The following is a 27,848-nucleotide window of genomic DNA, read 5'->3' as shown; positions in this document are numbered from 1 at the left end:
GTTAAAGGTCAAAGTTCAAGGTCACTGTGACCTCACGAACCCCATTTCCAATCTCTTTAACGCAATATCTCAGGAACGCCTTGACGGAATTCCTTGCAATTTGGCTCAAACATCGACTTGGACTCAATGATGAACTGATTTAGATTTAGGTGGACAAAGGTCAAGGTCACTGTGACCTCACGAATGCCAATTTCAAGCTCGTTAACGCGATATCTCAGGAATGCCTTGACAGAATTTCTTCCAATTTGGCTCAAATGTCCACTTGGATGAACTGATTACATTTTGGTCAAGGTCACTGTGACCTCATGAACGCCATTTTCAAGCTCGGTAAAGCCATATCTCAGTATCTTCATGGAATTTCTTTACATTTGGCTGAAACGTCAAAGTCTGGCCAGACATGGATGTCAACTGCTCGTTGGCGGAGGCATATATCCGCAGTGCAGTCCTTTAGTTGAATTGGGTAAAAATTAGGGCCAATTAATGGCCCGAATTTGTGATGCTGCGCAATGTCTGCGCAGCCACATGGAGGCTACATTGGTGGGTATTCCACTAGTAATAATAGTTCCATCAGATCGACAGTGTTTGTAAATACCGGCCCCTTGATGACGGGACCTCGTGACCCCGCTGCTCTGTTTCACCAGGTCTTGTGTCAGACACTGGGAGGGAGGAGTCTCCTCTCAGCCAGCTCAAGAAGTCTTCTGCCACACCTGTCAAACCACATGAAGGTACTACACATTCCCCTTTAACCCCAGCCAATCAGTGAGTCATTGAATGAGTCAATCAACCAATCAATCATTAATTTAACAGTTTCTATATTTCTTATATATTATAATAAAGGCTCTTCACAGGAAAATACATTGAAATAAATGTCACATTTTAGACTGTGTATTGTTATTTAATCTTTTGGGATAGAAAAGATAGAATACTCCATTAGAGGGTCAACCCAAAAATTCCATACAACATGGGACCCCTTGGTAGTTTATTTTGAAAGACATAAGACTCTTCCCCAAAATTAAGCAGGAATTGTAATTTCATCCTTTATGATTAGGCCTAGCCTTCCCCAGGGACCACTTTTTAAGTAAAAAAAAATGAATGAATGAATTTGTGAAAAAGAGAGAGAGAGACATCTTTTGGGATGCACATACCATTTCTGACACTACTTCAAATTCCATGAGAAAACTAAAATTATAAATTTTTGTTGCCGTTGAATGTAAGTACATTTTATTGTGTATATTATTTTTTTGTGTAAAATGTATATGCCATCTGCTTTTCGAAATTGAATCCAACCACACAGTTTTTTTTGTACTTGTCAATACCTTTTCATACCTTAAAAACAATATCACTCACTCACTGCGTTGACTCAGGCCAGGATGGCTGCTGTTCGGCACGATGTCAGACCTTCCACACGTCTTGTGCTTCCATCAGGGACCGTAGCTCCACACTTGTTGCAGCTCCGTAGTCCTCTTTTAGGGTGATGTGACCATGGTCTTAAGTGGTCTCCCACGGTTCATCCTTCCATGAGTTGGTTCCCACAGAATGACTCGCCTAGCAGGCAACTCAGGGTGTCTCGCGCAGTAGTGTCCAGCTAGCTGTTAGTTGCCTGTCTCTTATTTTTCTAGTGAGAGGTGGTAGGTCACCATAGAGATTTGATTTGATTTTTGATTTATTATGGATATAAAGACATACAATCCAAGGGAGTAAAAAAGTGCGGACACTTATTTCCAGCATGGTCCCTGGAGATGCCATTTGCAGCATCCGCGTGTAGCATGCGTCGATAGATTTGGATGTGGCCTTGGAGAGGGTCCATGTCTCGCACCCATAGAACAATATCTCTATGGTAGCGACAAAGATCCTCTTCTTGAGCCCCCGAGATAGATTTGAGGTCCAGATCTTCTTGGTGTCGTTGAGCGCCTTCCATGAGAGTCATGTCTCCCTCTGAGCTCTCCATGCTTGCGCCGAGATATTTAAAGTCATAGACTCGCATGAGTGGGGCTCCTTCCACGGTCCTCAAAGGGGCATGGTCCAGTGTGTTATAGGCCATGTACTCAGTCTTCTTGGCATTGAGGTGCAGTCCTACTTTATTGTACTCCACTCTTGACAGAAGTTCTTGAGCAATATTATAATAATAATAATAATAATAATACATTAGATTTATATAGCGCTTTTCTAAATACTCAAAGTCGCTTTACACCCAATAAAATCATTTAATAGATACAGAACATAAAAGAACATAACAATAGTAATAACAATAAAACAGGGTATGTGGAAAAAATGGATGAGTTGTAATGATGGAGGGGAGGATGATTAGCAGGTGGAAGCGAGTTTGAAGAGGTGGGTCTTGAGGGCCTGTTTGAAGGATGGTAGAGTGGTTGCCTGACGGATGTGGATGGGGAGGGCGTTCCAGAGGGAGGGTGCAGCAACTGAAAAGGCCCTGTCGCCCCAGGTCCGGAGCTCGGTCCTCGGGGTTATCAAGCTGTTAGTGTCAGCGGACCTGAGGCGACGGGTAGGGGTGTGGCGGAGGAGGAGGTCGGAGAGGTAGGGAGGGGCCAGGTTGTTGAGGGCTTTGTAGGTGGTGAGTAGTATTTTGAAGTCTATCCGGTGTTTGACTGGGAGCCAGTGGAGGTTGTGATGGACAGGGATGATGTGATCTCGGCGACGGGTGGAGGTGAGCAGGCGAGCAGCGGAGTTCTGGACATATTGCAGTTTATTGAGAATTTTGTTTGGTGAGCCGTAGACGTAGAGGATGCTGTTACAGTAGTCGAGTCTTGAAGTGATGAGGGCACGGATGAGGGTTTCGGCAGCGGAAGGGGACAGGGAAGGACGCAGGCGGGCAATGTTCCTGAGGTGAAAGAATGCAGTTTTGGTGATGTGGTTGACATGGGGAAGGAATGAGAGGGTGGGGTCAAGGATATTGATGCCAAAAATCAATATGAAAGGTATTGTTTTTCGATACCCACTACCAGCCAAGCTAATAAGTAGACTGCTGTTTGTTTCTGCTGGACAGAGATCTCCAGTAGAACTGATGTCAAGGTGGAAGGAGATAAGCGGCTTGACAAGCTGGAGTCCTTCCTAGACAAGCTTCACAATAAAGGTACAGTCCCCCTATCTGTTGTTTAATCTTGTTTTGCTTAAAAGTTTATTTTAGAGCTTATGTCAAATGTATGAGTTATTATAACCCCCCACCTCCCCACCTCAAATGTCATTTGTAGCGCAGGGTCCTCTCAATGCCACATGGCCACGCTGGTGGAATTGGTTTCAGTACAAATTCTAAAAACACCAAACAAACCTCAGTGCACCAGTGAATATATAAACACAACAGATAAGCATCAGAAATATACCCTAAACATAATACATAATGATCATAGGGCAGGATATCCATCACATTTTGTGGAGTATCCGGAGTGTACTGCCAAATCACCATCATTTGACCTGCTCCTCTATTATTTTCACAAGTCCAGCAAACACATTGACTCCTCAACCCTCAGAGATATGCTTTGTAACACTTCCTGTTCCCTGCCTCCTGCTTCCTGCTGTGTGGGCGGGGTCAGGCGTGGGTAAGAGCAACACGTCCACCATCGAGGTGACGGCGGAGACGGAGAAAGAGGTGATGACCCTGGATGACGATGAGACGTTCGGCAGATTCTACAAAGCTGTCTCGCCCTCAGCTCTCAACTCCAGTGTGGTGCTGACTGAGGAGGACCTCAGTGAGCTTCAGGCCGATACGCCAAAGTAGGTTTATAATACAGTGTGGTGCTGACTGAGGAGGAACTCAGCGAGCTTCAGGCCCATACGCCAAAGTAGGTTTATAATATTATAGCTTTATAATGTATATGTTGTATAAGGTTAGATTAGTGTAGTGATTGCTGCTTCTGCATTTTCAGAGTTGGGTTTATGACCATTCACTGATGAGCTTCAAGCTGCTGAATTTTACCTGTTGCTTGTTGTTGTTAGTATATTATGTAGCACTTTGACCATTTCCTATTAGTAATTTAATAACCATAATAAAAAATCAGTTGCAGCTTAATTATACGGTAGCTGTCCACAGAGTGCTTATTTTTACTTGGATAATAATGGCTAAGAGATTGTTAGCTAAGGCAATCAATGTTCATTGATGACCAGTGCAGTTTTAGTACATCTTAAACAGTATGCATTTACTTGTCATCAATCAGTGATTAAATAATGTACATTATTACTGGCAAACAATATAGGAAGGAATTTAACTAATCCTCAACTAGTTGTTAGCTAACAATTAAAGAGATTACATAACGTAAAATAATGTTTGTTTTATTATGCCATGTTACCGTATGTTCATACAGAATGCATACACGTTCTATTATCTGCATATAGGGCAGGATATAGCTGTGATTCTCCATTGCTCCATTGCTTGCTGGTTTTCGTAAATGCCACTGTTCTGACAATCTTTGTGTGTTTTCAGGCTCACCTCAGCCGTAGCAGAACACAAGCGGTCTGTGCGACCGTTCAGAAGAAACCAGGGCTCCAGGAACCCTCTGCGGGCCCTCGCTGCCCGCAACGACATCCGGCAGGTCTACACCGAGCAGAGGCTTAATGTGGCCACTGTGGAGACCAAGAGGATCCAAGTGGAGAGGAGTAAGATTGCTCAAACTCACCTACCGCTGCTAAAGAGGTGTTACTCTGTCACAAAAATCCTATGTTAAAGAACAAGCATGGACAAACTGCATTGACAAAGACCAACAGTGGTTGCAAGTCAAAGCTCACCGGCAGGGATAGAGAGCCAAAGTGGAACGTCACTTCCTGCTTCAGCACTGTACCAGAGATTTCCATCCACCATTTATTTTCCTGTAGACATTTGGTAAAATGCTTAAAGAAATAGTTGTACTTGTTCAAACCAAACGGTTCAGATATATTTAGAAACAGGAGAGATCACATAACATTTCACTCAGACCGAAATGTAAAAAGAAATGCGGGTTTAAAGAAAAAAAAAAAAAAAAAAAAGTTTTGGTCCAAGTGAAATGTTCTATGGTCTCTCCTGATTCTAAATGTAGCTGAACCGTTTGGTTTGACCAAGTAAAACTATTTTTATAAGCATTTTACGAAATGTCTATGGGGAAAATAAACTGCGGAAGAAAATCTCTGATACAGTGCTGAAGCAGGAAGTGACGTTCACTTTGCCTCTCTATTGACAGACGCTAAACACAATAGTTTCTAAAAAGCCCAAAACTACAGCCTAATTTATGGCAGCGCTGACTTTCAGAAACCCTTCAACCACTTTTCCTACATTTACATGGGTTTCAATTCAGGACACAATGACTACCAACATGGTAGGTGATCTGTAATGGTATGGACAGCCATCTAATGGGAGTCAAAAGGCCTGCTGATTACTCTGTATGGTTACAGTATATTATAGCCAAAGAATATGAGTCCACTTTGGTCCTGGTGCACGCTATGATGCAAAAACTGTTCCCTCCTCATGTTCCCATATTCTAAAATGGAGGTTTTCAAAGTGGGAGGTGGGCCTCCCCAGGGGCACTCCAAACTGTTTCAGGGGAGGCTCAGTCAATGAAAGTGAAAAGATATTACATTAGTTACCAAAAATGATCAAATCACATAGAATAGGCCAAACGTGTGTGATTTCGTTAAAGAGATAGTATGTCAAACAGCATATATCAAACTATTTTGGCTCAATTGTTGAGTATCTCTAGGATCATCAAACACCATAATCAATTTAGCGAAACTAAGCAATTAAACTAAGGGGAGGCACCTTTTCCCAAGTTTTGTCTGAGGGGAGGCCCGTAGTCTCAGACTTTGAAAACCCCTGTTCTAAAATGTTAATCCACACTGTTAAACAAATTCAAGATGTGTCAAATTCCTTCAATGGCCTCCCAAGCCACCAGATGTCAACATGATTCAATCCTTATGGGAAGTTCTGAAGCACAGTGTGAAGTCGATTTCCATTCGCATCCCTCAATGAACTAGAGGCGTTTCTTCTTCAGGAATAGTTAATATCCCACTACTCCCTGTTAGGTGCTTCATATCCATACAGTATTGCTACATTTCTGTTACGTTGTCCACCCTCTGTATAGTTTCTATAATTGATTCCTTTAAAGGTATACTATGCAACTATGTCATTACAAAAAACATGATAAAATTATACAAAAGTTGCCCCTCAAAACGATTACTTCTGGCCCATAGAATAGTGTGGGAGTGTGCTTATGTTGAGAGACGCTGCGCCCTGTGTGTATTTCCGCGATGGGAGATTGTTTTGCTATCTTCTGTGTTTATGTGGTCGAGCGAGGCTGTGTTTATGTAGAGAGAGAGAGCGCCGGTAAACCCTTCAAACGCAGGGATTAAATGTTACTTTCTGATAGTTTCACAGCTGTTATGTTATAAAAACACAAATAAACACACACATACCTCCAGACTATCGAATTATGAGGACCAAACAGCTCAAAACCCGATCTGGGAAGAAGCTCCATTTCCTGGTTTTACTCATAGACATAAATAATATGGACGTAGCTATCCCATTATGGCCTGCATTTATATGGCCTGCATTAAATTTCTTCTCCCTGGCGGAGTTCAAACATTGGCCGTCACCATCTTGATTTTTCATCAGCAGAGTGGGTTTTTGAGGGGAAACTTTTCTATAAGGATTAAAAAAAGTTTTTTAATTAAATAGTTGCATAGTATACCTTTAAATTGGTGCTCGGCACAAGGATACTGCACTGACTAGTCTGAGCACAGTGACCTTTTTACAATTTGGTTACACAAGAGGAAATGATCACCACAGCTACGTATGGCTGTCTAGTTCACATGAAAGGAGAAATTGGAAACCACTCCCCCCCGTCTCTTCTTATCTCAGGGTTCAGACAAGGTCCTTAAAGTCCCTGAATTTAACATTTCAAAATGTAAGTACTGGAATACCTGGGAAATGTGTCTGACTGTTATGTGCGGAAGTGCTTAAAAGAGCTTTAAAAGAATGAAAAAATTAAGACATTTGCAGTGTTTGACAGAATGCAAGTCAAAACAGAAAAGAAGATGAATGTATTCTGGTAAAGACAACTTAAAAGCACATGAACATGTGAACCTGTGATATGAAATGCAGTAAGGTTTAGGGAAACGTTTCTTGCTTTTGTGCCGAGTCCTTATGAACAGAAAAATAGTGCTGGAAAAAGTCCTTGAATTTGAAATACAGTATAATGCCCGTTATCTATCTTATAGTCTGACTCGTAGTCTTTATTTGTTACACTTAGTGAGATAGCGTATTACATAGGGGAAAATACAGTGGTAACTTTTGAGACCAAACAAAGTGAGTAATGATTCAAAATGTGGTGTGATATTCAAACAAAGTGTGTAGTGTGTCAGTCCTGTATTTAGCCTCTCTTACTTGGTAATGAATGATGTCACTAGCCATCGTCTTGTCATTGTCTTCTGTCCCACCCAGTGGCAAAGCACTCCAACTTGGCCGACGTGGCCTTGGCGGGCCTCGCCAGCAAGGAGAACTTCCGCAAGGTCAGCCTGCGCAGTGTGAAGTCCACCGATGTTGTGACCAACAACAGTGCACTGCCGTTCAACAAGCTGATGCTTATTCGTATCAAAGGTCAGACAGACTAATGGCGTGTTTCATGCGTTTCTTCTATAGGGGTTGTCGTAAAACACAGATGTGCTCGAACTCTGAGCTGTAGCTTTCCATATGCCAAAGAGAAAAGAGTTTGAAGTGATTGCTCTCTTGGGAGAATCCCAGATGTTTAGAGCAAACTAAGCTTTTGTTGTTTCTTTTAATATTGCCCAAGAAAATGTATTGGCAGATCTATGTGTGTCAGAGCTGTGTGTCTGTATATGTGTCAGAGCTGTGTGTCTGTATATGTGTCACTGTCAGAGCTGTGTGTCTGTGTCAGAGCTGTGTGTCTGTATCTGTGTCAGAGCTGTGTGTCTGTATCAGTGTCAGAGCTGTGTGTCTGTGTCAGAGCTGTGTGTCTGTGTCAGAGCTGTGTGTCTGTGTCAAAGCTGTGTGTCTGTGTCGGAGCTGTGTGTCTGTATCAGTGTCAGAGCTGTGTGTCTGTATATGTGTCAGAGCTGTGTGTCTGTGTCAGAGCTGTGTGTCTGTATCTGTGTCAGAGCTGTGTGTCTGTATATGTGTCAGAGCTGTGTGTCTGTATCTGTGTCAGAGCTATCTGTCTGTATCTGTGTCAGAGCTGTGTGTCTGTGTCAGAGCTGTGTGTCTGTATATGTGTCAGAGCTGTGTGTCTGTGTCGGAGCTGTGTGTCTGTATCTGTGTCAGAGCTGTGTGTCTGTATCTGTGTCAGAGCTGTGTGTCTGTATCTGTGTCAGAGCTGTGTGTCTGTATCTGTGTCAGAGCTGTGTGTCTGTATCTGTGTCTGATCTGTGTCTGTGCTGTCTGCAGGTCGGAGGCACATCCAGGTGCGGCTGGTGGAGCCCACGGCCAGCTCTCTCAACAGTGGTGACTGTTTCCTTCTCATCACACCCAAGCACTGCTACATGTGGAGTGGAGAGTTTACCAACGTCATTGAGAAAGCTAAGGTACCAGACCTTACTGAACGAAATGACCCAACACCCAAGAGACCTTACTGAACGAAATGACCCAACACCCAAGAGACCTTACTGAACGAAATGACCCAACACCCAACAGACCTTACTGAACGAAATGACCCAACACCCAACAGACCTTACTGATGAAATGACCCACACCCAAAAGACCTTACTGAACGAAATGACCCAACACCCAAGAGACCTTACTGAACGAAATGACCCAACACCCAACAGACCTTACTGAACGAAATGACCCAACACCCAACAGACCTTACTGAACGAAATGACCCAACACCCAACAGACCTTACTGAACGAAATGACCCAACACGCGATATATTGTGACATCCCTAGAAATGACCCATCACCCAACATTTCAAAGAAAAAAAAGATACCCATAACACTAAATCTTTTGTGGTTTGTCCATCAAGGCTAAACGTATTGTATTGTATTACCTACAAAACTATTGTAATTCCAATTGAACAGTTTCGTTCCACCACTTAAACTTGACAGTGACTCATTCAACAGAGTTGATAGCATGGCAATAAAGCCTATTATATTATGGGTTAGTATAAAAGTTACGAGTCATCTTGAATTTGAAGCCCTAGAACAGAGGAATTGGTGCACCTTCATGGAATTGAAAATTTAATGTGTGTGTGTGTGTGTGTGTGTGTGTGTGTGTGTGTGTGTGTGTGTGTGTGTGTGTGTGCGTGTGTGCGTGCGTGCGCGTGTGTGTGTGTGCGCGTGTGTGTGCCTGCCTGCCTGCGTGGGTGGTCAGGCATCGGAGATGGCGGCGTTCGTGCAGGCAAAGCGGGACCTCGGCTGTAAGGCCGCCCAGGTGACTGTCCTGGAGGAGGGAGTCAACGCTGACAGCAGATGGGCCAAGGATTTCTGGAGCCTGCTGGGAGGAAAGACCCAGTACAGAGGTACAGTACACAAACACATACTGAAGGGGAACTGTAACCTTTGACCTTTCTTCACTAACTTGTAGCTTGTTAGCCTTTTTATACATATTTTGAGGGGTCATATTTCATGGATAGATTAGATAAATTACCTTTTGCTTGACTCCACCAGGGAGGTCTGTGCTCACGTTCCGAACTGTGTGTGTGGTGTGTAGGGGCAGGTGAGCCAGACGAGGACGAGTTGTACGAGAGTGGCGTGGTGGATTCCAACGGAGTGTACAGGCTCCAGGGAGACAAACTGGTGCCTCATGAGGACGCCTGGGCGTCCATCCCTAGTGTCTCCCTGCTCAACTCTAAGGAGGTAACGGGTCTACTTTCCAAAGGCCTCGTACTGTATGCAGGTCTGACAAGTATGGAAGACAAATGTGATCCTTCCAGGTCCTTCTTTATCCTTTTTGGTTTAGGAATTTCACAAAAAGTCTGGAAAATAACGTATGATTTTTTTTATTTTTTTTTCAGTCCAGACAGATGTTTAGCTACATATTGATCTTGAATATATAGAATATTTTGTTAGTTAGTTGTAGATTGTTATAATTGCCGTGAAGAATCTGGACTTTTTTTGTAATCATTTTACAATTCAAATTAACCAGCAATAGACCAGAACAGCGCCGCGTCGTCAAGCGCCAAGGCCGCGCCCCTTTTTTGGGGAAACCCACCATAGAGACACTGCATGTAATAGGCCACGCCCATCACGGGGGAAGAGCTCCGTTCATTTCCACACACCAGCGTCATTTTCGTTGAATTAAACATAGCTAAAAGCGGTTGTGTGGTGGGGCTGCGCAGAAAACAAATGTAAAAAATCGCCAGTTAAAGTTTTTTTGTACTCCTGAGCAAAACAAGGAAGCCATTGAGAATTGGCGAGAAGAAAAATGTGGATCTAGCTGTCAAGAAGTAAGTTGGAGTGTTCATCTTCCGTATATACGATCTTTTGGTGCAACACGCAACCATGCACGTGACATAGGAGAATGCCAGGATTGGACAGGAGTTTGTGTTTTCCCCCGTCTTGGGTGTGGTTTCTGAATGATGACGCGTTACGCAGTGTCTCTATAGTAAAAGACTGTGCAAGTAGCTCAAAACACTTCAATATTTCAAAGGGTTTAATTTGATAGAGATATGCCGACGAGTTGCTGTGTTGTTGGTTTCACTAGTAACAATAAATAAAAAAATCCGGATCTGCAATGTTGTTGTTGTTTTTTTAGAGTAGGGGTGACAGCGTCAATGTGGATGATGCATGTAACCTGGTAGAAATTCATCATTGGGCTAGATACAGCGTTCATATAAGGCAAGTACTATATGATGGATCAGCCGAGCAGCATTTTGGTGGCAACGGCAATGGAACCATATGGAGCCTGAGTTTGAGCATCTGACCGTGTTTACAATTTTAAAAACTGCGACAGTTCACACAACTTTAACAAGACATGCATATATTATACATCAAACGCTAGAGCTAATTCTGCTCTCACTCAGAATGTCAAAATATAAGTGATGTGATGTATACTGTTTGAGATATTAACGTTTGTTTGGCACAACTCATACTAGTGAACTGCCGTGGGGTTACGCATTTTTGGGTGGCAGTGACGTCACGCTGATTCGTCCTATAGTTCCTATAGTTCCCACATTCTATGGCCGGCCGAGTTGGAATATATTGTCATGTCATGGTGTACTGCTATTTTACACTGAAGTCAACGGCGAGTGGCTTGTGTTTTCCCCCTAAAAGGGGCGCGGCGTTGACGTTTTGCGAAGTACCCGGATGTGCCGGTCTGGTCTATGGTTCACTTGAATTTCATTCGGTAGTTTTTTGGTGAACAGCTCTCTCCTCATCCATCTCCCTTGAAAACCAACCCACTTGCTATCTCTCCCTCCTGTTTTCCCTCTTTCCTAACTTTTTCCATACCCCCCCCCCCCCCCACACACACACACACACACACCACACACACATACACACACTCAGGTCTTGGTGTTTGACTTTGGTGGTGAAGTGTACGTATGGCACGGAAAAGACGTGCCCCTGGGTGACCGGAAGGTGGCCGTCAAATTGGGCAAGCAGCTCTACAGCGGCAGCTACGACTATAGCAACTGCAGAGTCAACCCGCTAGACTCCTCCGCCACCAATAAGGATGCCCCACAGTGAGTGTGATGCTGATCCCTGCCAATTATATAGGGCTTTAATTGTAAAAGTGGAAAAAGATTGAGTTTAGTACTCTTCCATAGTGATATCAGGCTACTACATTTAATATATTGTGGGCGCATCTTTCTAGTGTGTGTGGCCCCCGTCTTTTTCAAGTGTACACCAATAACACCATCATTAGCTCAGTTCTCAGAGAATATACCGGTATGTGCATACCTGATAATACAATTAAAAGTGGCATGAATTGAGCAGAGCCTACTGGGTTAGTGCTTGTGTTATGCTGACCTCTAGTGGTTATAGCTCACCATTACAGCTCACATCAGAAGTGATGTTTATTTCCGCAGTGATGTTTATTTCCGCTGTGTGTGTGTGTGTGTGTGTGTGTGTGTGTGTGTGTGTGTGTGTGTGTGTGTGTGTGTGTGCGTGCGTGCGTGTGTGTGTGTGCGCGCGCTTGCATGGTGTTACCCAGGCAGGGGGAGAGTCGTCCAAGCTGGGCTCTGTTTGGCAGGCTGTCGGAGCACAATGAGACGGCCCTGTTCAGAGAGAAGTTCTTGGACTGGGCCGAGAGGAAGAAGGAGGAGGCAGCCTTGGCTGAGGAAATCAAGGTAGAGAAAAGTCTCTTCATGTATTCAACCAGCCGCTATTAAACTATAAGGGGCAAGTGCTAATCTCAAATGCTAACAGATTTCATCAACTGAGCATCTCTTGACTGTTGGCTAGGACGAAACACATCCCTACTCTTTGAAATAGGTTAGGTTAAACTGTATTGTCCCTGGGACGGGAGGAAAATTGTCATGGACACAGTTGCTTGCTTCATATAAAACATTACATAAATTACACAACATAAAGTAGAAGCATTTGACACAAGTGTTAAGGCTTCACATAAGAACCCCCCCCCCCCCCCCAAAAAAAGAAAACCCCACAAACAAACAAAAACATAACAGGCACCTTTTACATTGCCAACGTGACAGCTTAGCCAAGAGACTGTAGGAGTTTAAGTGCTTGTGAGTGAACTGCCTGAGTTCGGTAATACTGACTTTTGCCAAGTTATTTTATGTGCTTACACTTCGCCTTAACCAACGTTGTTGACAGTCTACCAATAGACCTTTGATGGTCATTTGACATGTACTTGACCATTAAATTACAGTTAGTTGATATAAATCACAGCTTGTTAACATTTATTGAGCATCAACACGCACACAAAAAACCTGTTGAGAGTCAACAGTGGACAAATAAAGTGACACGTCTCTTTGTCGGCTCAGAGCCCGGTCCACTCCAGCCCACGCTCTCCGTTTGACTTGGAGCTCCAGCCGTGCGACGCCAAGGCCCTGCTGGACAACGAGCCCCAGCCGGTGAAGAGCGTGTTGGAGGGCGTGGACGTGGGGCGGGGCCGCGGCCTGGTGCGCACGGAGGACGGCCGGCAGGCGGAGCTGGCCACGGTGGCTGTAGAGGCCTGGCACATCAGAGAGCATGGTGAACAAGAGCTGCCTAAGGAGAGCCTGGGCCAACTACATGAAGGTGACGCCTACATCATCCGCTGGAAGTACTCGGTCACCACTGTCGGTGAGTCATAGGGTCGGTCAAAATATTCTTGAATTGTCCCGAAGTGGAAGCTGTTTTCATCCAGGGGGTTTTGTTTGTTTGTTTGTTTGTTTTTTTGTTTGTTTGTTTGTTTGTTTGTTTGTGTGTGTGTGTGTGTGTGTGTGTGTGTGTGTGGTGTCAGTGGGGAAGCGGCAGAAGCCCGGGGAGCTGAGTGTTGGCACTCCTGGCAGGGAACGGAGCGCCTGCTTCTTCTGGCAGGGCCGTCACTCCAGCGTCAGCGAGAAGGGAACCTCGGCTCTGATGACGGTGGAGCTGGGCAGCCACAGGGGCTCACAGGTGGCTATCACAGCAACTCATTGAAATGGCTTGATTTTTCGTTTAATATTCAATAAAATCATCTTTTTAATGTACGCATATTCCTGTTTAGCCATCACATCGTGATTCTGAAAAAAGAAAAAACATTAATTTGTCCATTTATTCAGCCATTCAGTATGAACACAAACATGTTAGAATGTCATTAAAAAGGCCTTATTCTGTCTTGTTTAGTCTGTCCAGGTAGAAGTTGATCCGAGTTCAAGTATTCCCTTTTCCTTCTTCATGTGTCTGGTCTCCTGCTGTCCAGGTGTTGGTGAGCCAGGGGAAGGAGCCTCCGTGCTTCGTCCAACTCTTCCAGGGAGGTCTGGTCATCCACAAGGGCAGTAGAGAGGACAGTGCCAACAACACAGGTGTGTGTGTGTGTGTGGGGGGGGGGGGGGGGGGGGGGCGGATACAAATTGGTGCAAGACTCAAGTCCGAATCTATCCTCCTCTTAATGTGCTGATTGCTTTTGCTTCAGCTACATCTATAATGGTAATATTCTGGCACAAATGCCTCTAACCATGCCTACATCCCCTCTCCAGGCGACTGGCAGCTGTTCTGTGTGCGCGGCGAGGCGATGGTTGAGGCCTCCCTGGTGGAGGTGGCGTGCTGCTGTGCCAGCCTGCGCTCGCGGGCCAGCCTGGTGCTGCTGAACGCTCAGAAAGGCCGCCTCTACCTGTGGCATGGCTGCAAGGCCCAGGGGGCTGCCAGGCAGGTGGCCACCAGGGCTGTGGAAAAACTCTCACAGCGGTAAGGCATGGGCATATAGATGGGCCGTTGGGGAATGGGGGTGTGGCTGCGATAGGGCGGGGCGATATCGGCGAAATCAAATACAGTATCATCACAATATTTTAGACAGGATACCTCAATATCAATAATGTGATGATATTTGGGTTTTTTTCCCCTCTCATAAGATATTTACACAAGAACATTTTGAAAATGAGCAACTATCACTAGTAATCAGTAATGTGCAATCAATAATAAGTCATATGGATATGATGAGCAGGTAAAGCCAATCCTTGTTCATCGCAGCTAATCACTGGGGCGGCTGTAGCTCAGGAGGTACAGCGGGTCATCCACTAATCGCTTTTGACCGCCTCCAGTCTGCATGTCGAAGTGTCCTTGGGCAAGATACCGAACCCCAAATTGCTCCCGATGGCTGTGCCAGCACCCTGCTTGATAGCTTGCCGCCATCATTGTATGAATGGGTGAATGTACCTACTCATTAGGGGTGTCACGATACACTCAGTTCACGATACGATACGTATCACGATACTGGGTTCACGATAACGATACGATACGATACGATTTTAACAATATTTTTTTAAACTTGAATAATGACAATATATGACTGGAAAAGTAGTATTTTATTTGAAATGCACAAATACAAAACATGCTGTTGTGGGAAATTGTTATTACAATAACAACTAGAAAAAACATGAGATTGGAGATAAGGCTTATCTTGAAATAGAATGAGTTACACCGTCACTTAGATTTACTTTGAACTAAAAGGTTTCTCAGCAGTATAAATTCTCATTATGCATCTTCAGTTTTTCTTCAAACTCAAACAACAAGACTTTTCTTAATCTATTTTTTATGCATCTTCAGTTTTTCCTGTCAAGTAAACAGTTTTGCCAGAAACTCAATTGAATGGTTTCTCTCCTATATAACTTCTCATGTGTCTCTTCAGAGACTTGTTCAACTGAACTACTTTCCACACATTGAACTTCAACAAACAAAGACGTTTCTTAGTCTATTTAAAAAAAAAAAAAAAAAAAAAAAAAAAAAAATTCGCGATATGAGATTTCATCTCAACGATACATATCGTGACGTTTTACTATCGCGAAATTTCGTGGGACGATATATTGTGACACCCCTACTACTCATTGTAAAGTGCTTTGGATAAAAGCACCATATAAATGCAGGCCACTTACCATTTTATGCTCATAATGCATTCAGATGCGTTCCGAAAATGTTATCGCTTTCCTGTAAGATTGAAGTTATTTCACCATATTACAGACGATATGTTGTCTCGTATCACAATATCAATAGTGTGCGTGTGTGTGTGTTTGCATTTGCATTTGCGTGTGCGTGTGCCCCCCCCCAGGTGTCCTGCAGAGTTGGGTCTGAGCAGTACCAGCGCTGTGAAAGTGGAGGAGGTGGAGGAAGGGGCGGAGCCCACAGAGTTTTTGGCGACTCTGGGCCAGCAGGACAGGAAGGCCTATGACTGCATGCTGCAAGGTACAGCTTCACATTTACATCAGCCCAGTCCTCAGGACCCAGAGCCCTGCTGGTTTTCATTGTAGCCATACAATATGGACAGATTTACACCTGGGATGCCAAGTGAATACAATTAACGTGGTAGGATAGAAAACCAGCAGGACCGACAAACGGCTGCTTTTTTTTTAAATGGCTGCTGTATGTCAGCTGAATTGTTCATGTGTGTGTGTTGCTGCTTCAAGACCCAGGGAAGTACAACTACACGCCGCGGCTGTTCCGGCTGAGTGCCAGCTCCGGGGTGTTTGAAGGGGAGGAGCAGCTGAGTCCAGCCAGGGTGACGGAGGGAGTCATGGCCATGCCCTTCCTCCAGGAGAACCTCTACTCTGCACAACAGCCAGGTACCACACGCCTGTACTGTTCTAAACAGCCAGGTACCACACACCTGTACTGTTCTTAACAGCCAGGTACCACACACCTGTACTGTTCTTAACAGCCAGGTACCACACAAATTTCTTCTTCTTCTTCTTCTTCTTCTTCTTCTTCTTCTTCTTCTTCTTCTTCTTCTTCTTCTTCTTCTTCTTCTTCTTCTTCTTCTTCACCTTCTGTCATCGGTATTGAAATAGGACTTCCAAACATTGGGCAGTTGCAGTACCTGACAAAGTAGCCAAACTTGCTTTCCACAGCCAAACTTTACCAGCAATATGACCTTCATCACCTAATTTCCCAGAAATCACATTTCTGCTGTCTAAGCTGATGATAGGTACATTTGGTAAAAAACTGATAAAAGTAGGTATGGTAGGAAGGAATAATATTTGAAAATGTCTGTTTTGTTTGAATCATACCTAGCATGTTACATTACCCATTGCTCGACCATTTGAGCTAATTGCCTTGCCACTGCTTTACCAGCTCTGTTCCTGTTGGATAACCGTATGGAGGTGTACCTGTGGCAGGGCCGTGAGCCTGACGACACCCAGTGCACCGGCTCGGCCAAGATGCGCTGGGACAACCAGAGGAAGTGTGCCATGGAGACAGTGCTGCAATACTGTAAAGGTCAGAGGAAGTGTGCCATGGAGACAGTGCTGCAATACTGTAAAGGTCAGAGGTCACGGCCAACCATAGCAGGAGTGGCTAATTAGCGGGTGACCAGTTTAAAATGAGCACTATACCATTTAAGCGTAAATATATGTTCACGCAGTGGTTTAGGACAGGTTAAGGAGCCCTCCTTTACCAGCTTTTGTGTCTTGATAATGAGTTTTTCATGTAGAGAAATATTTCTTGGGCTGTCCAAGGCCATCATATTAACAAAATGAATTCTTAAGTTGAGTAATATTCCACTTTAACATTAAGGGGCCAAGATGTGTTTTTACATTATTGAACTTGACTTTACAAACAGGGTATAAAAACAAAGCAAAATATAGCCACAAGCGGCGATAGCAGGGGTTTAAGCCTTGCGCAGATGACAAAACTTCTGATTATGACTAGGACATCCTCCTTGATATATCTGACAAGTTTCGTGATCATTGGACAAACAGGTGTGGAGTTACAGCCTTTTTTGTGTTAAGCCACGCCCATTTCTGATGTTTATGGTGCCCCTTTTGGTCGAATTGCACAGAATTTGACACGCATGGTCTGGGATGGTCTCCGAAGACCTCCTGCAAGTTTCGTCAAGATTCGTTAATCGGTCATGAAGTTATGACAATTTAGCTGTGAGGCCACGCCCTCTCACAACTTTAACAATTGATATCTCCCAAACTAAAGTAGATTTCAAAAATCCAAAATTCAGGATTGTAGAGCTTGGTATAGATGCTTCCTGGCGATTTTGGTGGAAATCTGTCAAACGGTCTAGGAGGAGATGTCAAAAATGTGTTTTCCAAACTTTTCCAAATATCTCAAAAATCTTCCAGACGGACCTTGAGGGTCCTTGAGGCAAATTTGTAGAGCAGGTTCACCTGAACATGTCCAAGAAAAAGTTTGAAAATCGGACAAACGGCGTGGATGTTATGGCCTTTAACGTAAAACCTTTGATTATAGCGCCACCTTCAGGCCGATTCGAAAACTATTTCTTGAGCAGAAACTAGCACCCAATATCTGCCATTGTGCCAAATTTCAGGTCTCTGCCATTTACCAACTCTCGGGAATTTGCGTTGGGGCAGATGAACAACAACGAGAATAATAATAAACCGGCACAAAAACAATAGGGTTTCAGCCCCTTCAGGGCTTGAACCCCTAATTACCTAACAATTACCGTACATTGCATTCACTTAAAGCTGCATTCAGCGATGTTTTTGTGTTAAAATAGGTGTTAAATGGCTCTATATTCTGACAGCAATCACTGAAATAGTGTTTGGTCAGTAACTTGGAACCCCCAACCCCCCCCCCCCCGCTGTCCTCTATCTCTCTCCTGTAGCCCTGCATGCAGGGCGGACGTATCTCCGCAACCGTAACTCGTAGTGACTCACGGAAAAACATATAGTCCTTTAAAGCATCGCGATCTGACCTTCTGTTCCCCAGAAAACATAAACATTTCTCTGATTGGATAGTGGGAGGTCAACGCCTAATTTTGATCCATTATTATTTTAACACAAAAACATTGCTGAATGCAGCCTTAACAAATACCATACAAATAGTATATACCAGACAATTGTCCAAGTCCCTCTGATCCGAGTCTCAAGTCAATTGGTCCCGAGTCTCAAGCAAGTCCCAAGTCTTTCCTTTTGTCGGCAAGTCAAGTCAAGTCAAGTCACAATGTTATTTCAAGTCAAGTCTCGAGTCGAGTCACAGGTTATGTCAAGTCGAGTCACAGGTTAGAAAAAATGACAAGGCAGAGATTATTTAGGTTGCAGACGTGCGCGTTCACGTTAATACGTGCTTGTTGCCAAGCAACACACTTCTCTCAGACAGCTGACAGACAGCTCCAACTCAGCTCAAACTTATAGAGTTGTATTCAAAGCATAGAAACGTTCTCACAGCTCAATTTAACATCGCCAACACAAGCAGTTTGATCACAAGTGCAATCAGTAGCCTACTGAATGCGATGGCAGACTGCGCACTGCGGGCAGTTGACGAAGTCAGGAAGAAATTGAAAGATCTTCCGACGCATCAGCCCGCCGACGAGCGGAGGTCCTGCGCCCAAAACGTCTATTTTACAGCACAGTCTATTTTGGGAGAAGATTCCGGCCGCATCACGCGCAGATCAAGATGAGACAGCTGTCAGTGAGTAGCTACGCATTTGGGTGTAACTTTTACGCCTGCTCCATACACAGACGCAGCGCATACAGGGTGCACTAGTCATAAATTTAAGTTAGTCGTAACTTTGAGTTCTACATCGGACGTAGCGTGTAAACCTAGGTGTACGCCCAGCTGGTGCACTCGGCTGATCTTGTCACAAGTCCGAGTCGAGTTTCGAGTCATTTTCTTCCAAGTCCGAGTCGAGTTTCAAGTATTTACCTTCCAAGTCCGAGTCGAGTCGGAAGTCGTCAAATTTGCGACTCGAGTCCGAGTCCCTATGACTCGAGTCCAATTGTCTGGCATATACTGTACCACCCAACAAAGTTCTTACTAGACGGTACTTTACTTTATTTTTCTGCAATCATTTTCTAAGAGTAGGTGCTAACTTTTCACATAAAGGTACTGTAAATACAGTACATCAATTTGGAACCCAACTCAAATGCATCAGCACAATTATGTTTCCTCTCCATACCTGTGTGTGGTATGACTTGCAGAGAAGAACCCTCGCCGCCCCCCTCAGGCCTATCTGATCCTAGCAGGCTGCGAACCCTTCACCTTCACCAACATCTTCCCATACTGGGAGAAAGACCCCAGCATCACTGCACCGGTAGGAGACTTGTCTGTTGTTCACTATGACCTTTCCATATTGTTACTATACAAGACTGTATTGGTAGCCTGGTAAACCAGGCAGGTGTGAACTCACATTTCATTTCGTTCTTCTGGCCTTAAGCTTTCTCCCAGTGTTTAGCAGTGGGCGGAGGTTGGGCGGGTGTACTTGCCTTGACAGACAACTCCTTAAAGAGATATGCAACCCCCTGTGACCAGAGAGAAGAAAGCCAGGCCTTCATGTCAGTTTTTCAAAAAAGGGCGGGGAGTTTTCAGGCTTTCGAATCCGCCCACTCCACATTTGGATAGGATGAGCTTTTGTGGGGCGGGCAAATTTCAGAACCAATGGCAGAGCTCTGTGCATTTCCTGCTCGCGCATGTGTAGTTTCAGTACTGTATTGGCTCTGTATTCCACACTGTAGCCTTTGGAAAGAATCTGAATCCTCTTTTCTCAGAGGTACAATCAGAGGACTACAGATCATTTTCTCAGATATATCTGTGTAGACAAGTCAGAAGAGTAACAAGCACATACTGGCATACATGACACAGGGACTACACGACCTCACATTCAGTTTAGCATTATTACAAAGTGCTCAGTGTTGGTTTGCATCCCAGTGTGCATATTCTTAATTGGGTGTCTTTATAGAGAGCCAAAGTGAAACATCACTTCCTGCTTTCTCCCTGTACCAGCGCTGCGAAGGAAGTGACGTTTCACTTTGGCTCTCTATATGCACATTATTCCAAATAGGTCTGTGGTTTTAGATGGGATGTGGCATTTACATGGGCCATTTCATAAATGGAACATCTGAATATCCCGAATAGAAACAGAATAATGATGTGCATGTAAACACCCTTCTAATAACTCCGAGTGGCACGATGCAGGCTGTTGGTTTGTCACAGCGCCATTCTCCAAATATCTCACTTTGATGCTGAGTGCCAAGCACATTTTCATGAGTAATGGAGAGAAAACCCTGTAATTTCTATCATCTCATGCTCAAAACAGCCGGACCACAATGCAAGGGGTTTTAATGACCAGTTCAGGTTAAATGTCTAGCTTGGGGTCGCGTTAGCAAGAAGGGACACTCTCAGGGTTTGAACCAGTGACCAGCCTCCCTAAAGTCATACACAGTTTAATATGCTGTACAGGCATTAATGTAAATGTGTACATTATTATTATCATTATGCACCACTTAAGCTTATTTCTATATACCGGTATATATATTTTTTTATTCATGCTCACACATCCTGTATAATTCAGTTCATGCAAATCAAGATTTTGTGCAGTTTAGCATTTGTTGACCTCCTGTGTGTGTGTGTGTGTGTGTGTGTGTGTGTGTGTGTGTGTGTGTGTGTGTGTGTGTGTGTGTGTGTGTGTGTGTGTGTGTGTGTGTGTGTGTGTGTGTGTGTGCGTGCGCAGGCGGATGGCCCCAAGAACAAGGTGATCTTAGTGAAGGAGGCGCTGTCCAGGCTCAGTAAGGAGCAGTACTCCATCGAGGAGCTGACCAGGAAGCCGCTGCCGGAGGGAGTGGACCCCCTGCGCCTAGAGGACTACCTCTCTGACCAGGACTTCAAGGTACTGTAGGGCACAAGTCGGAAACACTGTGCATTTTGTCCTCGTTAAAATGATTTATATAAATACACACAGTGACACAAAGCAAGAGGAACAGTTGAAATGAATATCAAAACCAAATGGTTACACATGCATAATCAGAGGGAAAAGGCTAAGAAGAAAAACAGTGCAAGTTGAAGTGGAATTTAATGACACTTGACACAGAAATGTTTAATTAAATATAGTGCCGTGCAGTAGAAGTATTCAAACCTCTTGACATTTTGCTGTGCTCTGAAAATATTTTCAAAATGCATTTACTCGAGATTGTTAGGCTGAGTTCTATGCAAAATACTGAAGGCATTTATGTGAATGCATAATATTTAAATAACCCTTACCCAGAGAAAGCAAGTACTGTAGTATTTTAACCCCTTTGCTTTGTTAAAATGAACTAGAAAAGCCAACAGAAACTACACCTTACAGTAATTATTTTAAATTAAAGCAATTGGAAAGGGATCATTTATATTCTCTGTATTTTTAAACCTCAAGAACTGGACTTGAATGTCATCCATGACTGAACATGTGTCCCATACTATGCTTAAGTATTGTGATGGAAGATTCAACCTACACCCGAAAATCCCATTCAGCCCATTAAGATCTACTGTAGTGTAGGGCTCAGCTTTGATAGCCTGCAAGACACATTTAAAAAAAGAAAGCTTAATAGAAAATTGGGTGACACTTTATTTGGATAGTCTGCCTACAGAGAGTCTACACTGTAGACAAAGTATTTGTAACATTTCAACAGCTTATTAGTTGATGTTCAACAATTCAACAGTTTAACAGATTATAATAATAATAATAATAATAATAATAATAAACATGGGTTTTATATAGCGCTTTTCTAGGACTCAAAGACGCTTTACAAACAAAGAAACACTAAAGGGTCGGGGACGACGTAAGTGCAACAGACAATGGACAAACACGACACAGGCACACAGGGATAGGTAGGGGGAGCTAGGAGAAGGCAGAGGAGAAGAGATGGGTTTTGAGGCGGGATTGGAAGACATTGAGGGAGTCTGATTCTCTAATGTCCGGGGGGAGAGAGTTCCAGAGCTTGGGAGCTGCCCTGGAGAAAGCTCTGTCGCCTAGATTATCTCTAGCATGGGTTCCCAAACTTTTCCGTACAAGTCCCACTACGTGCCGCACCAAATTTCCCAGGGACCACTTCCACTGCGTATATCACTCCCTCCCCCCACAATAAAATAACATTTGCTGATTTAAGCATGCAATAGCAGCAGAAAGGCTAAATGACAATATAAGGCTACTAGCTGGTTCAAAACGGACACACACAAACACCTGCCAACATTAGTCTGTGAAAAAGAGGACCCCTTTGAAAATGTTTTTTTGCCTCACCAAAATTTAGCCTAACCTTGGAGTGTTATTTAGATACCTTCCTCACAAACATTTTTGGTACACATTGAGGTTCCTTAGGTCTTCTAGTTTCATATGATACCAGAAACGTCACTCTGGCTTTAAAACTGAGCCTGCTGCAGCCTCTGGAAGTAAATGTCCAAAATTGTGATATTTCCCAAATATCGATATTTCCGAAAATCGGCCCGTTCCGGCTACTCCTCAGGGTTAATGTGTATATATAATAATAAAAACAAGCAATTCTCTGGTGGACCACCAGGTGGAGCCCCGCGGATGTTTGGGAATTAATGATCTATAGAGTATAAATTCATGAACATACCATATAGTATGACACTAGGTGCAGGTGTGTGGAATGGGAAGCACACAGAATCTGTTTGTTGAATGTCAACTAATAAGCTGTTGAAATTTTACAAATAGTATCCACTCTTTGTAGGTGGACTATGCAAATAAAGTGTCACTGAAAAATGTTGTTCACAACCACTAAATAGATGTCAACGTGTGGCAGGACAGCACAAACAAGTATCCCAAACAGTTGAATTATGTAAAATATATTTCTCTATTTTAATTGTATACTTTCAAATGAAGAACTCAGACTGAAATCCTGAATAAATGCATTTTGAAATAACATAACACAAAAAGTCAAACGAGTCAACAAAAAGATTGTGAAGTCAACTCACACATATATGGAATAGTGCAAACATAGTGGGATCTTACCACTCTCTCTCTCCGTCTCTCTCTCTCTCTCTCTCTCTCTCTCTCTCTCTCTCTCTCTCTCTCTCTCTCTCTCTCTCACACACACACACACACACACACACACACACACACACAGAAATTAAATCGTGCCATAGCTATCGATTGCAGTCTATGACTGCAATCAAGGACCAAAAATGTTGCCCATAATAACTGGCCTCCTGTGACTGTCTTCTATGAATGTTTTGCAGTGTCTTCTGGAGATGACTCGAGTGGAGTTCAATGCCCTGCCAAGCTGGAAACAAAAGAACCTGAAGAAGAGCAAGGGCCTGTTTTAAAAGACATGTTTTTGTACACAAACCAAATAAGAGAACCTTTGTGGTGTTTTTTTATATGTTTATGGCACCTTTTCTTACATTTTTGTACTCCAAGGAAGATAATTTCCTCATCTTGTAAAGCAAAAGCAAGTGTACATCTGTTCAAATGTTGATCTGTTATTTTTAACAATGTCATTTTTTACGTTTTTCCCTGTTAATGAAATATCATAACCAACAATTATGTGCAATTGTTAACCTTTGGTGGCGAGGTGTTTTCCTAATATAGTAATTATATTTACCCCCCACATTATAAATATGTAATATACTATAAATGGATTTCCTTGTATGTTTACTCCAGACATGGTCAAATTTGTTGGGAGAATGTAAAAATTACCTGTGGTTTAAATGAGCAACTAAAGCTCTAAGGGAGCTATTCATAGATTTAACCATCATTTCATAGAAGTCAGCTAAAAGTGACTGCTTTGTATGTAGCAAAACAAATCTGAAAGACTTAAATGTTCTAGACTTAATTCTAAACATTTGGCAGTTCTCCAAGGATTTCTTTTTTGAGAATTAAAGCATAATTTCTGCTGATTGGTTGGTGTTAAAAGGCAGAAAGGGCAAATCACAGCTCAAAGTCCCAGTGATCTCCTTAGTGTTAATGCAGTGTTGAAGTCGAGTCACCAAACCTGGAGGCCAAGTCAGTGTTCAGATACAAGTCACCAAGGTCATGTCTCAAGTCCTCCGTATACCTGAGTGCAAGTAACCAGTTTGAGTTCAAGTATGCTACAACAAAAACACATCAAATGTACATGTTTCACTAGCTAGGACCACACCATCAACCACTTCGGTTCACCCTAAGGACCACACCATCAAGCACGACCATTTAATAGATTTATTGCAATAAGCGGGTGATCAACGACGAATCGAATGTGCAGAGTGAATGACAGAGTTTATTGAATGTACATGATGAATGCCGTCTGTGGTGTGGAGCGGCTTCGTGGCAATCAGCCGCGGCACCCGGGCTATGACAGACCCCCTTTCTTAGTGTCCTGTGGAGGAGGAGAGCAGAGGGAGAGGAGGTGGAAAGAGAGAAGAGGGTGGGGAGAGGGGTGCTGAATGCGAGTAGGGCAAGCTTGCGTACCACTGGGGTAGAGGGTTAGGTCAGGTAAATTAGATTGGTCGTAGCTGTGGGAGGAGTGGTTGAGGGGTGGCCCTGCTCCTGAAATTCGCTTAATAAGCACGGTCTCATTAAAAGCTAGTTCGTTTTTACCCATTATATATTTGACTGATGAGTTTGGTACTGAATCTTCCCTGGATCTCATGAATAACTGCCTGTGTGCCAGTGATGGCAGTCCTGTGGGTGACTGCTTGTTTGGGACCAAAACTAACCTCTTTGTTGCATTATAGCCTACATGTTTTTTGTGTGAATCACAGTGAATGACAGTATGTTTGTGTAAATACTCGACTGTGTGTGTGAGAGAAAGAGAGAGAGCGTGCAAGAGAGACTGCAGTATGAGCTGCCTTTATAACTAGTGGAAAGCACAAATGTATAGTGCAAACTCTGTGCTCCTTTTGTATGATAGCATGTTACAATATAAAACCTTGTCAATATGACTGCCTGTTCCCTGTGATGTCTGAATTATGAAATTATCTGCATAATATTGCCAAAAAAGTGTTTGCAGAATTATCACACGTGTTTTGCAAAAGATGTGGACACAGCTAGTCTGCCAGCTTTTCTTTATCAACATAAAACTTGGCCGAAACATTGGTTGGTGGTGGGGGAACCAGATGCTAATGTCCTCATTTTTAATAAAATTAAAAATATGAAAAACATATTTGGTTCTTCTGATCATAACATCCCTCTGCTTCAGGATTTATTCTGATCAATACTCCCAACAAACATCTCCTTCCCATCAGGTATATCTGCCAAATTATATTGGTGTGTCGTGTGTGTTCTACTATCTTGCCCTTCAGGATAAGGTGAATCGGATGCAATAATCCAAATTAATATAATGGAGCACCAACACGTGATTGCTTATTTACAGGGTGTTCGCACAGCCATTATAAAGCTGGACAGCACAGAAACACCATAATCCTACATGGGCCTTTTCACTGACAGTGGTTCCCAACATTGGGGTCGCCAGATTTTTTTTTTTTTTTTTTTTACCACAAGACACAATGTAATACTACTAAAGAGGATTTGGGCCACATGTGAAAAATGTATCAGTTCTGAGTTTATGTCAGGATTCTGAAAATAAAGTTAGAATTTCCAGATTAAGATCAGAATTCTCAGATTAAAATTCAGAATTCTGAGGGGGAAAGTCAGTATTCGGAATGTCAGAATTCTGAGATTAAAGTTACTGAGGACATGATTTCAGACGCTAACACACTCATGCTGACGGTGGCCGGTGAAATATGTACTCTGCATTTTGACCCATCCAGGCTTGTCCTTCCCTCCAGGGGGCAGGCCAGGAGCAGTGGTCGCTATTTCTTTCCAGCGCCCGGGGACCTTCATTGGACCAACTTCAGATGTTGTCGTCACTGGTCGGATGACGATCTTCTGCATGTTTTTAGTGGGGAGTTATGTACGAGGAACCCCCTGGGGGGTACGGGGAGAACGGGAAAGGTCAGTGTTTTGATTTTAATGTCAGAATTCTGAAATTAAAGTTAGATATCTGAAGACTTCTGAGATTAAAGTCAGAGTTCTAAGAAAAAAGTCAGGATTCTGAGTTTAATGTAAACATTCTGAGCTTAAAGTCAGAATTTTGAATGTCCAGAGCGTTTTGTGACGCCCGCCCGACCTATACCATTACAGATACACCACATTTGATTAACATCTTTGGACAGCTTGATTCTGACCATACCCCCCCCCCCTTTTTTTCTTTTTCTTTTACACATTAGCCTATAATGTAACTGATAACAGCGAGGCGAAGGGAACCTCTGATCAAAATAGACATTATTCTGCTTGCTGTGATTATATCTATAGTGAGGAAATAATGAAGGCCATGAGGTCGAAACGTTGGCCTGTGTTTGTTTTTTGTTTTTTTGACATGGCCAAATAAATTGGTGAAATAGAGGTTTCCTTTGTCCTGAAGATTTGTGAGTGCTAACTTGTGCCTTTGGTACTTAATTGATAAGTAATTAAATTAAACTATTCTTCATTTTGCTGGGGACCTCATGGAACCTTCTGAAGGACCCTTGGTAGCCCTGCTGAAAAAACCAGCATAGACCAGCATGAATTTCTTGCTGGTCTATGCTGGTTTATGCTGGTTAGTGCTGGTCTGATGCTGGTCTATGCTGGTTAGTGCTGGTCTGATGCTGGTGGACCAGCATTACCTTGCTGGTCCACCAGCTAACGCTTGCTGGTGAAGCTGGTAAACTACCATGGCCTTGCTGGTGAAGTTGCTGGACCAGCATGGTGAAGCTGGTGGACCAGCATGGTCATGCTGATGAAGCTGGTGGACCAGCATGGTGAAGCGGGTGGACCAGCATGGTGAAGCTGGTGAAGCTGGTGGACCAGCATGCTGAAGCGGGTGGACCAGCATGGTGAAGCTGGTGGACCAGCATGGTGAAGCTGGTGGACCAGCATGGTCATGCTGATGAAGCTGGTGGACCAGCATGGTGAAGCTGGTGAAGTTGCTGGACCAGCATGGTGAAGCTGGTGGACCAGCATGGTGAAGCGGGTGGACCAGCATGGTCATGCTGATGAAGCTGGTGGACCAGCATGGTGAAGCTGGTGAAGTTGCTGGACCAGCATGGTGAAGCTGGTGGACCAACATGGTTGTGCTGGGGATTGCTTGACCAGCATGGTCATGCTGGTGGAGGAGATTGTGAAGTGCTCCACAATGGAAATGACCTCCTCTGTACCCTGCTGGTCCATGGCATGGATTTAATTTTAACTTTCGTGTCCAGGCCAAGCCCAGGTCCCTTTTTGGGGTGTTTTACAAAAGTTAATTGTGTTAGTGTGTGTTAGAGAAGCAAATGAAAATGTAATTAATGTAATGAGAATATAATTAGGCCCTGCATGGTCACGCCCACTGAGTGACAGCAAGACTGATTTTGAATGCAGTAATCAGCCTAGATTAATGACACCTACTGCTCCAAACAACAGAGAACCTGCTGAATGTTTTGCCCATAGGTTTTAGGTTTTGCCAGTCCCGATTGAGGGGGCATGTTCCAGTGGGAAAGTGACGTCCGTGCTGCATACTCTCCATTCAATTGGAACTATTTTATGGAACTGAGTATCACTACGCCTCTGCTATGCTGCGCGAGACCATCTCCAAACTTTCGCGCG

At 43.6% G+C, this 27,848-nt stretch overlaps 1 protein-coding gene across 1 annotated transcript in view; it reads left to right on the top strand.

Moving 5' to 3' along the window:
• The window catches only part of LOC310775258 (supervillin-like), a 45,377-nt gene extending 20,027 nt beyond the window's left edge, over positions 1 to 25,350 (top strand). Inside the window, exons 6-25 of the mRNA XM_083635385.1 lie at positions 642 to 725; positions 3,005 to 3,091; positions 3,549 to 3,729; positions 4,436 to 4,608; positions 7,421 to 7,576; positions 8,381 to 8,517; positions 9,303 to 9,450; positions 9,642 to 9,787; positions 11,438 to 11,613; positions 12,084 to 12,219; positions 12,877 to 13,177; positions 13,338 to 13,492; positions 13,779 to 13,881; positions 14,056 to 14,263; positions 15,621 to 15,754; positions 15,976 to 16,131; positions 16,640 to 16,783; positions 19,456 to 19,568; positions 20,985 to 21,140; positions 23,486 to 25,350. Coding sequence (XP_083491511.1) covers positions 642 to 725; positions 3,005 to 3,091; positions 3,549 to 3,729; positions 4,436 to 4,608; positions 7,421 to 7,576; positions 8,381 to 8,517; positions 9,303 to 9,450; positions 9,642 to 9,787; positions 11,438 to 11,613; positions 12,084 to 12,219; positions 12,877 to 13,177; positions 13,338 to 13,492; positions 13,779 to 13,881; positions 14,056 to 14,263; positions 15,621 to 15,754; positions 15,976 to 16,131; positions 16,640 to 16,783; positions 19,456 to 19,568; positions 20,985 to 21,140; positions 23,486 to 23,572 — 2,981 coding nt within the window. The 3' untranslated portion in view covers positions 23,573 to 25,350. The remainder of the gene's footprint in view (positions 1 to 641; positions 726 to 3,004; positions 3,092 to 3,548; positions 3,730 to 4,435; positions 4,609 to 7,420; positions 7,577 to 8,380; positions 8,518 to 9,302; positions 9,451 to 9,641; positions 9,788 to 11,437; positions 11,614 to 12,083; positions 12,220 to 12,876; positions 13,178 to 13,337; positions 13,493 to 13,778; positions 13,882 to 14,055; positions 14,264 to 15,620; positions 15,755 to 15,975; positions 16,132 to 16,639; positions 16,784 to 19,455; positions 19,569 to 20,984; positions 21,141 to 23,485) is intronic.
• Positions 25,351 to 27,848: the final 2,498 nt, after the last annotated feature.

This window comes from Poromitra crassiceps, assembly GCF_964638095.1.
Source record: "Poromitra crassiceps genome assembly, chromosome: 4".
In the NCBI taxonomy this organism is placed as follows: Eukaryota; Metazoa; Chordata; class Actinopteri; order Beryciformes; family Melamphaidae; genus Poromitra; species Poromitra crassiceps.
This window is presented reverse-complemented; position numbering and strand designations above follow the sequence as displayed.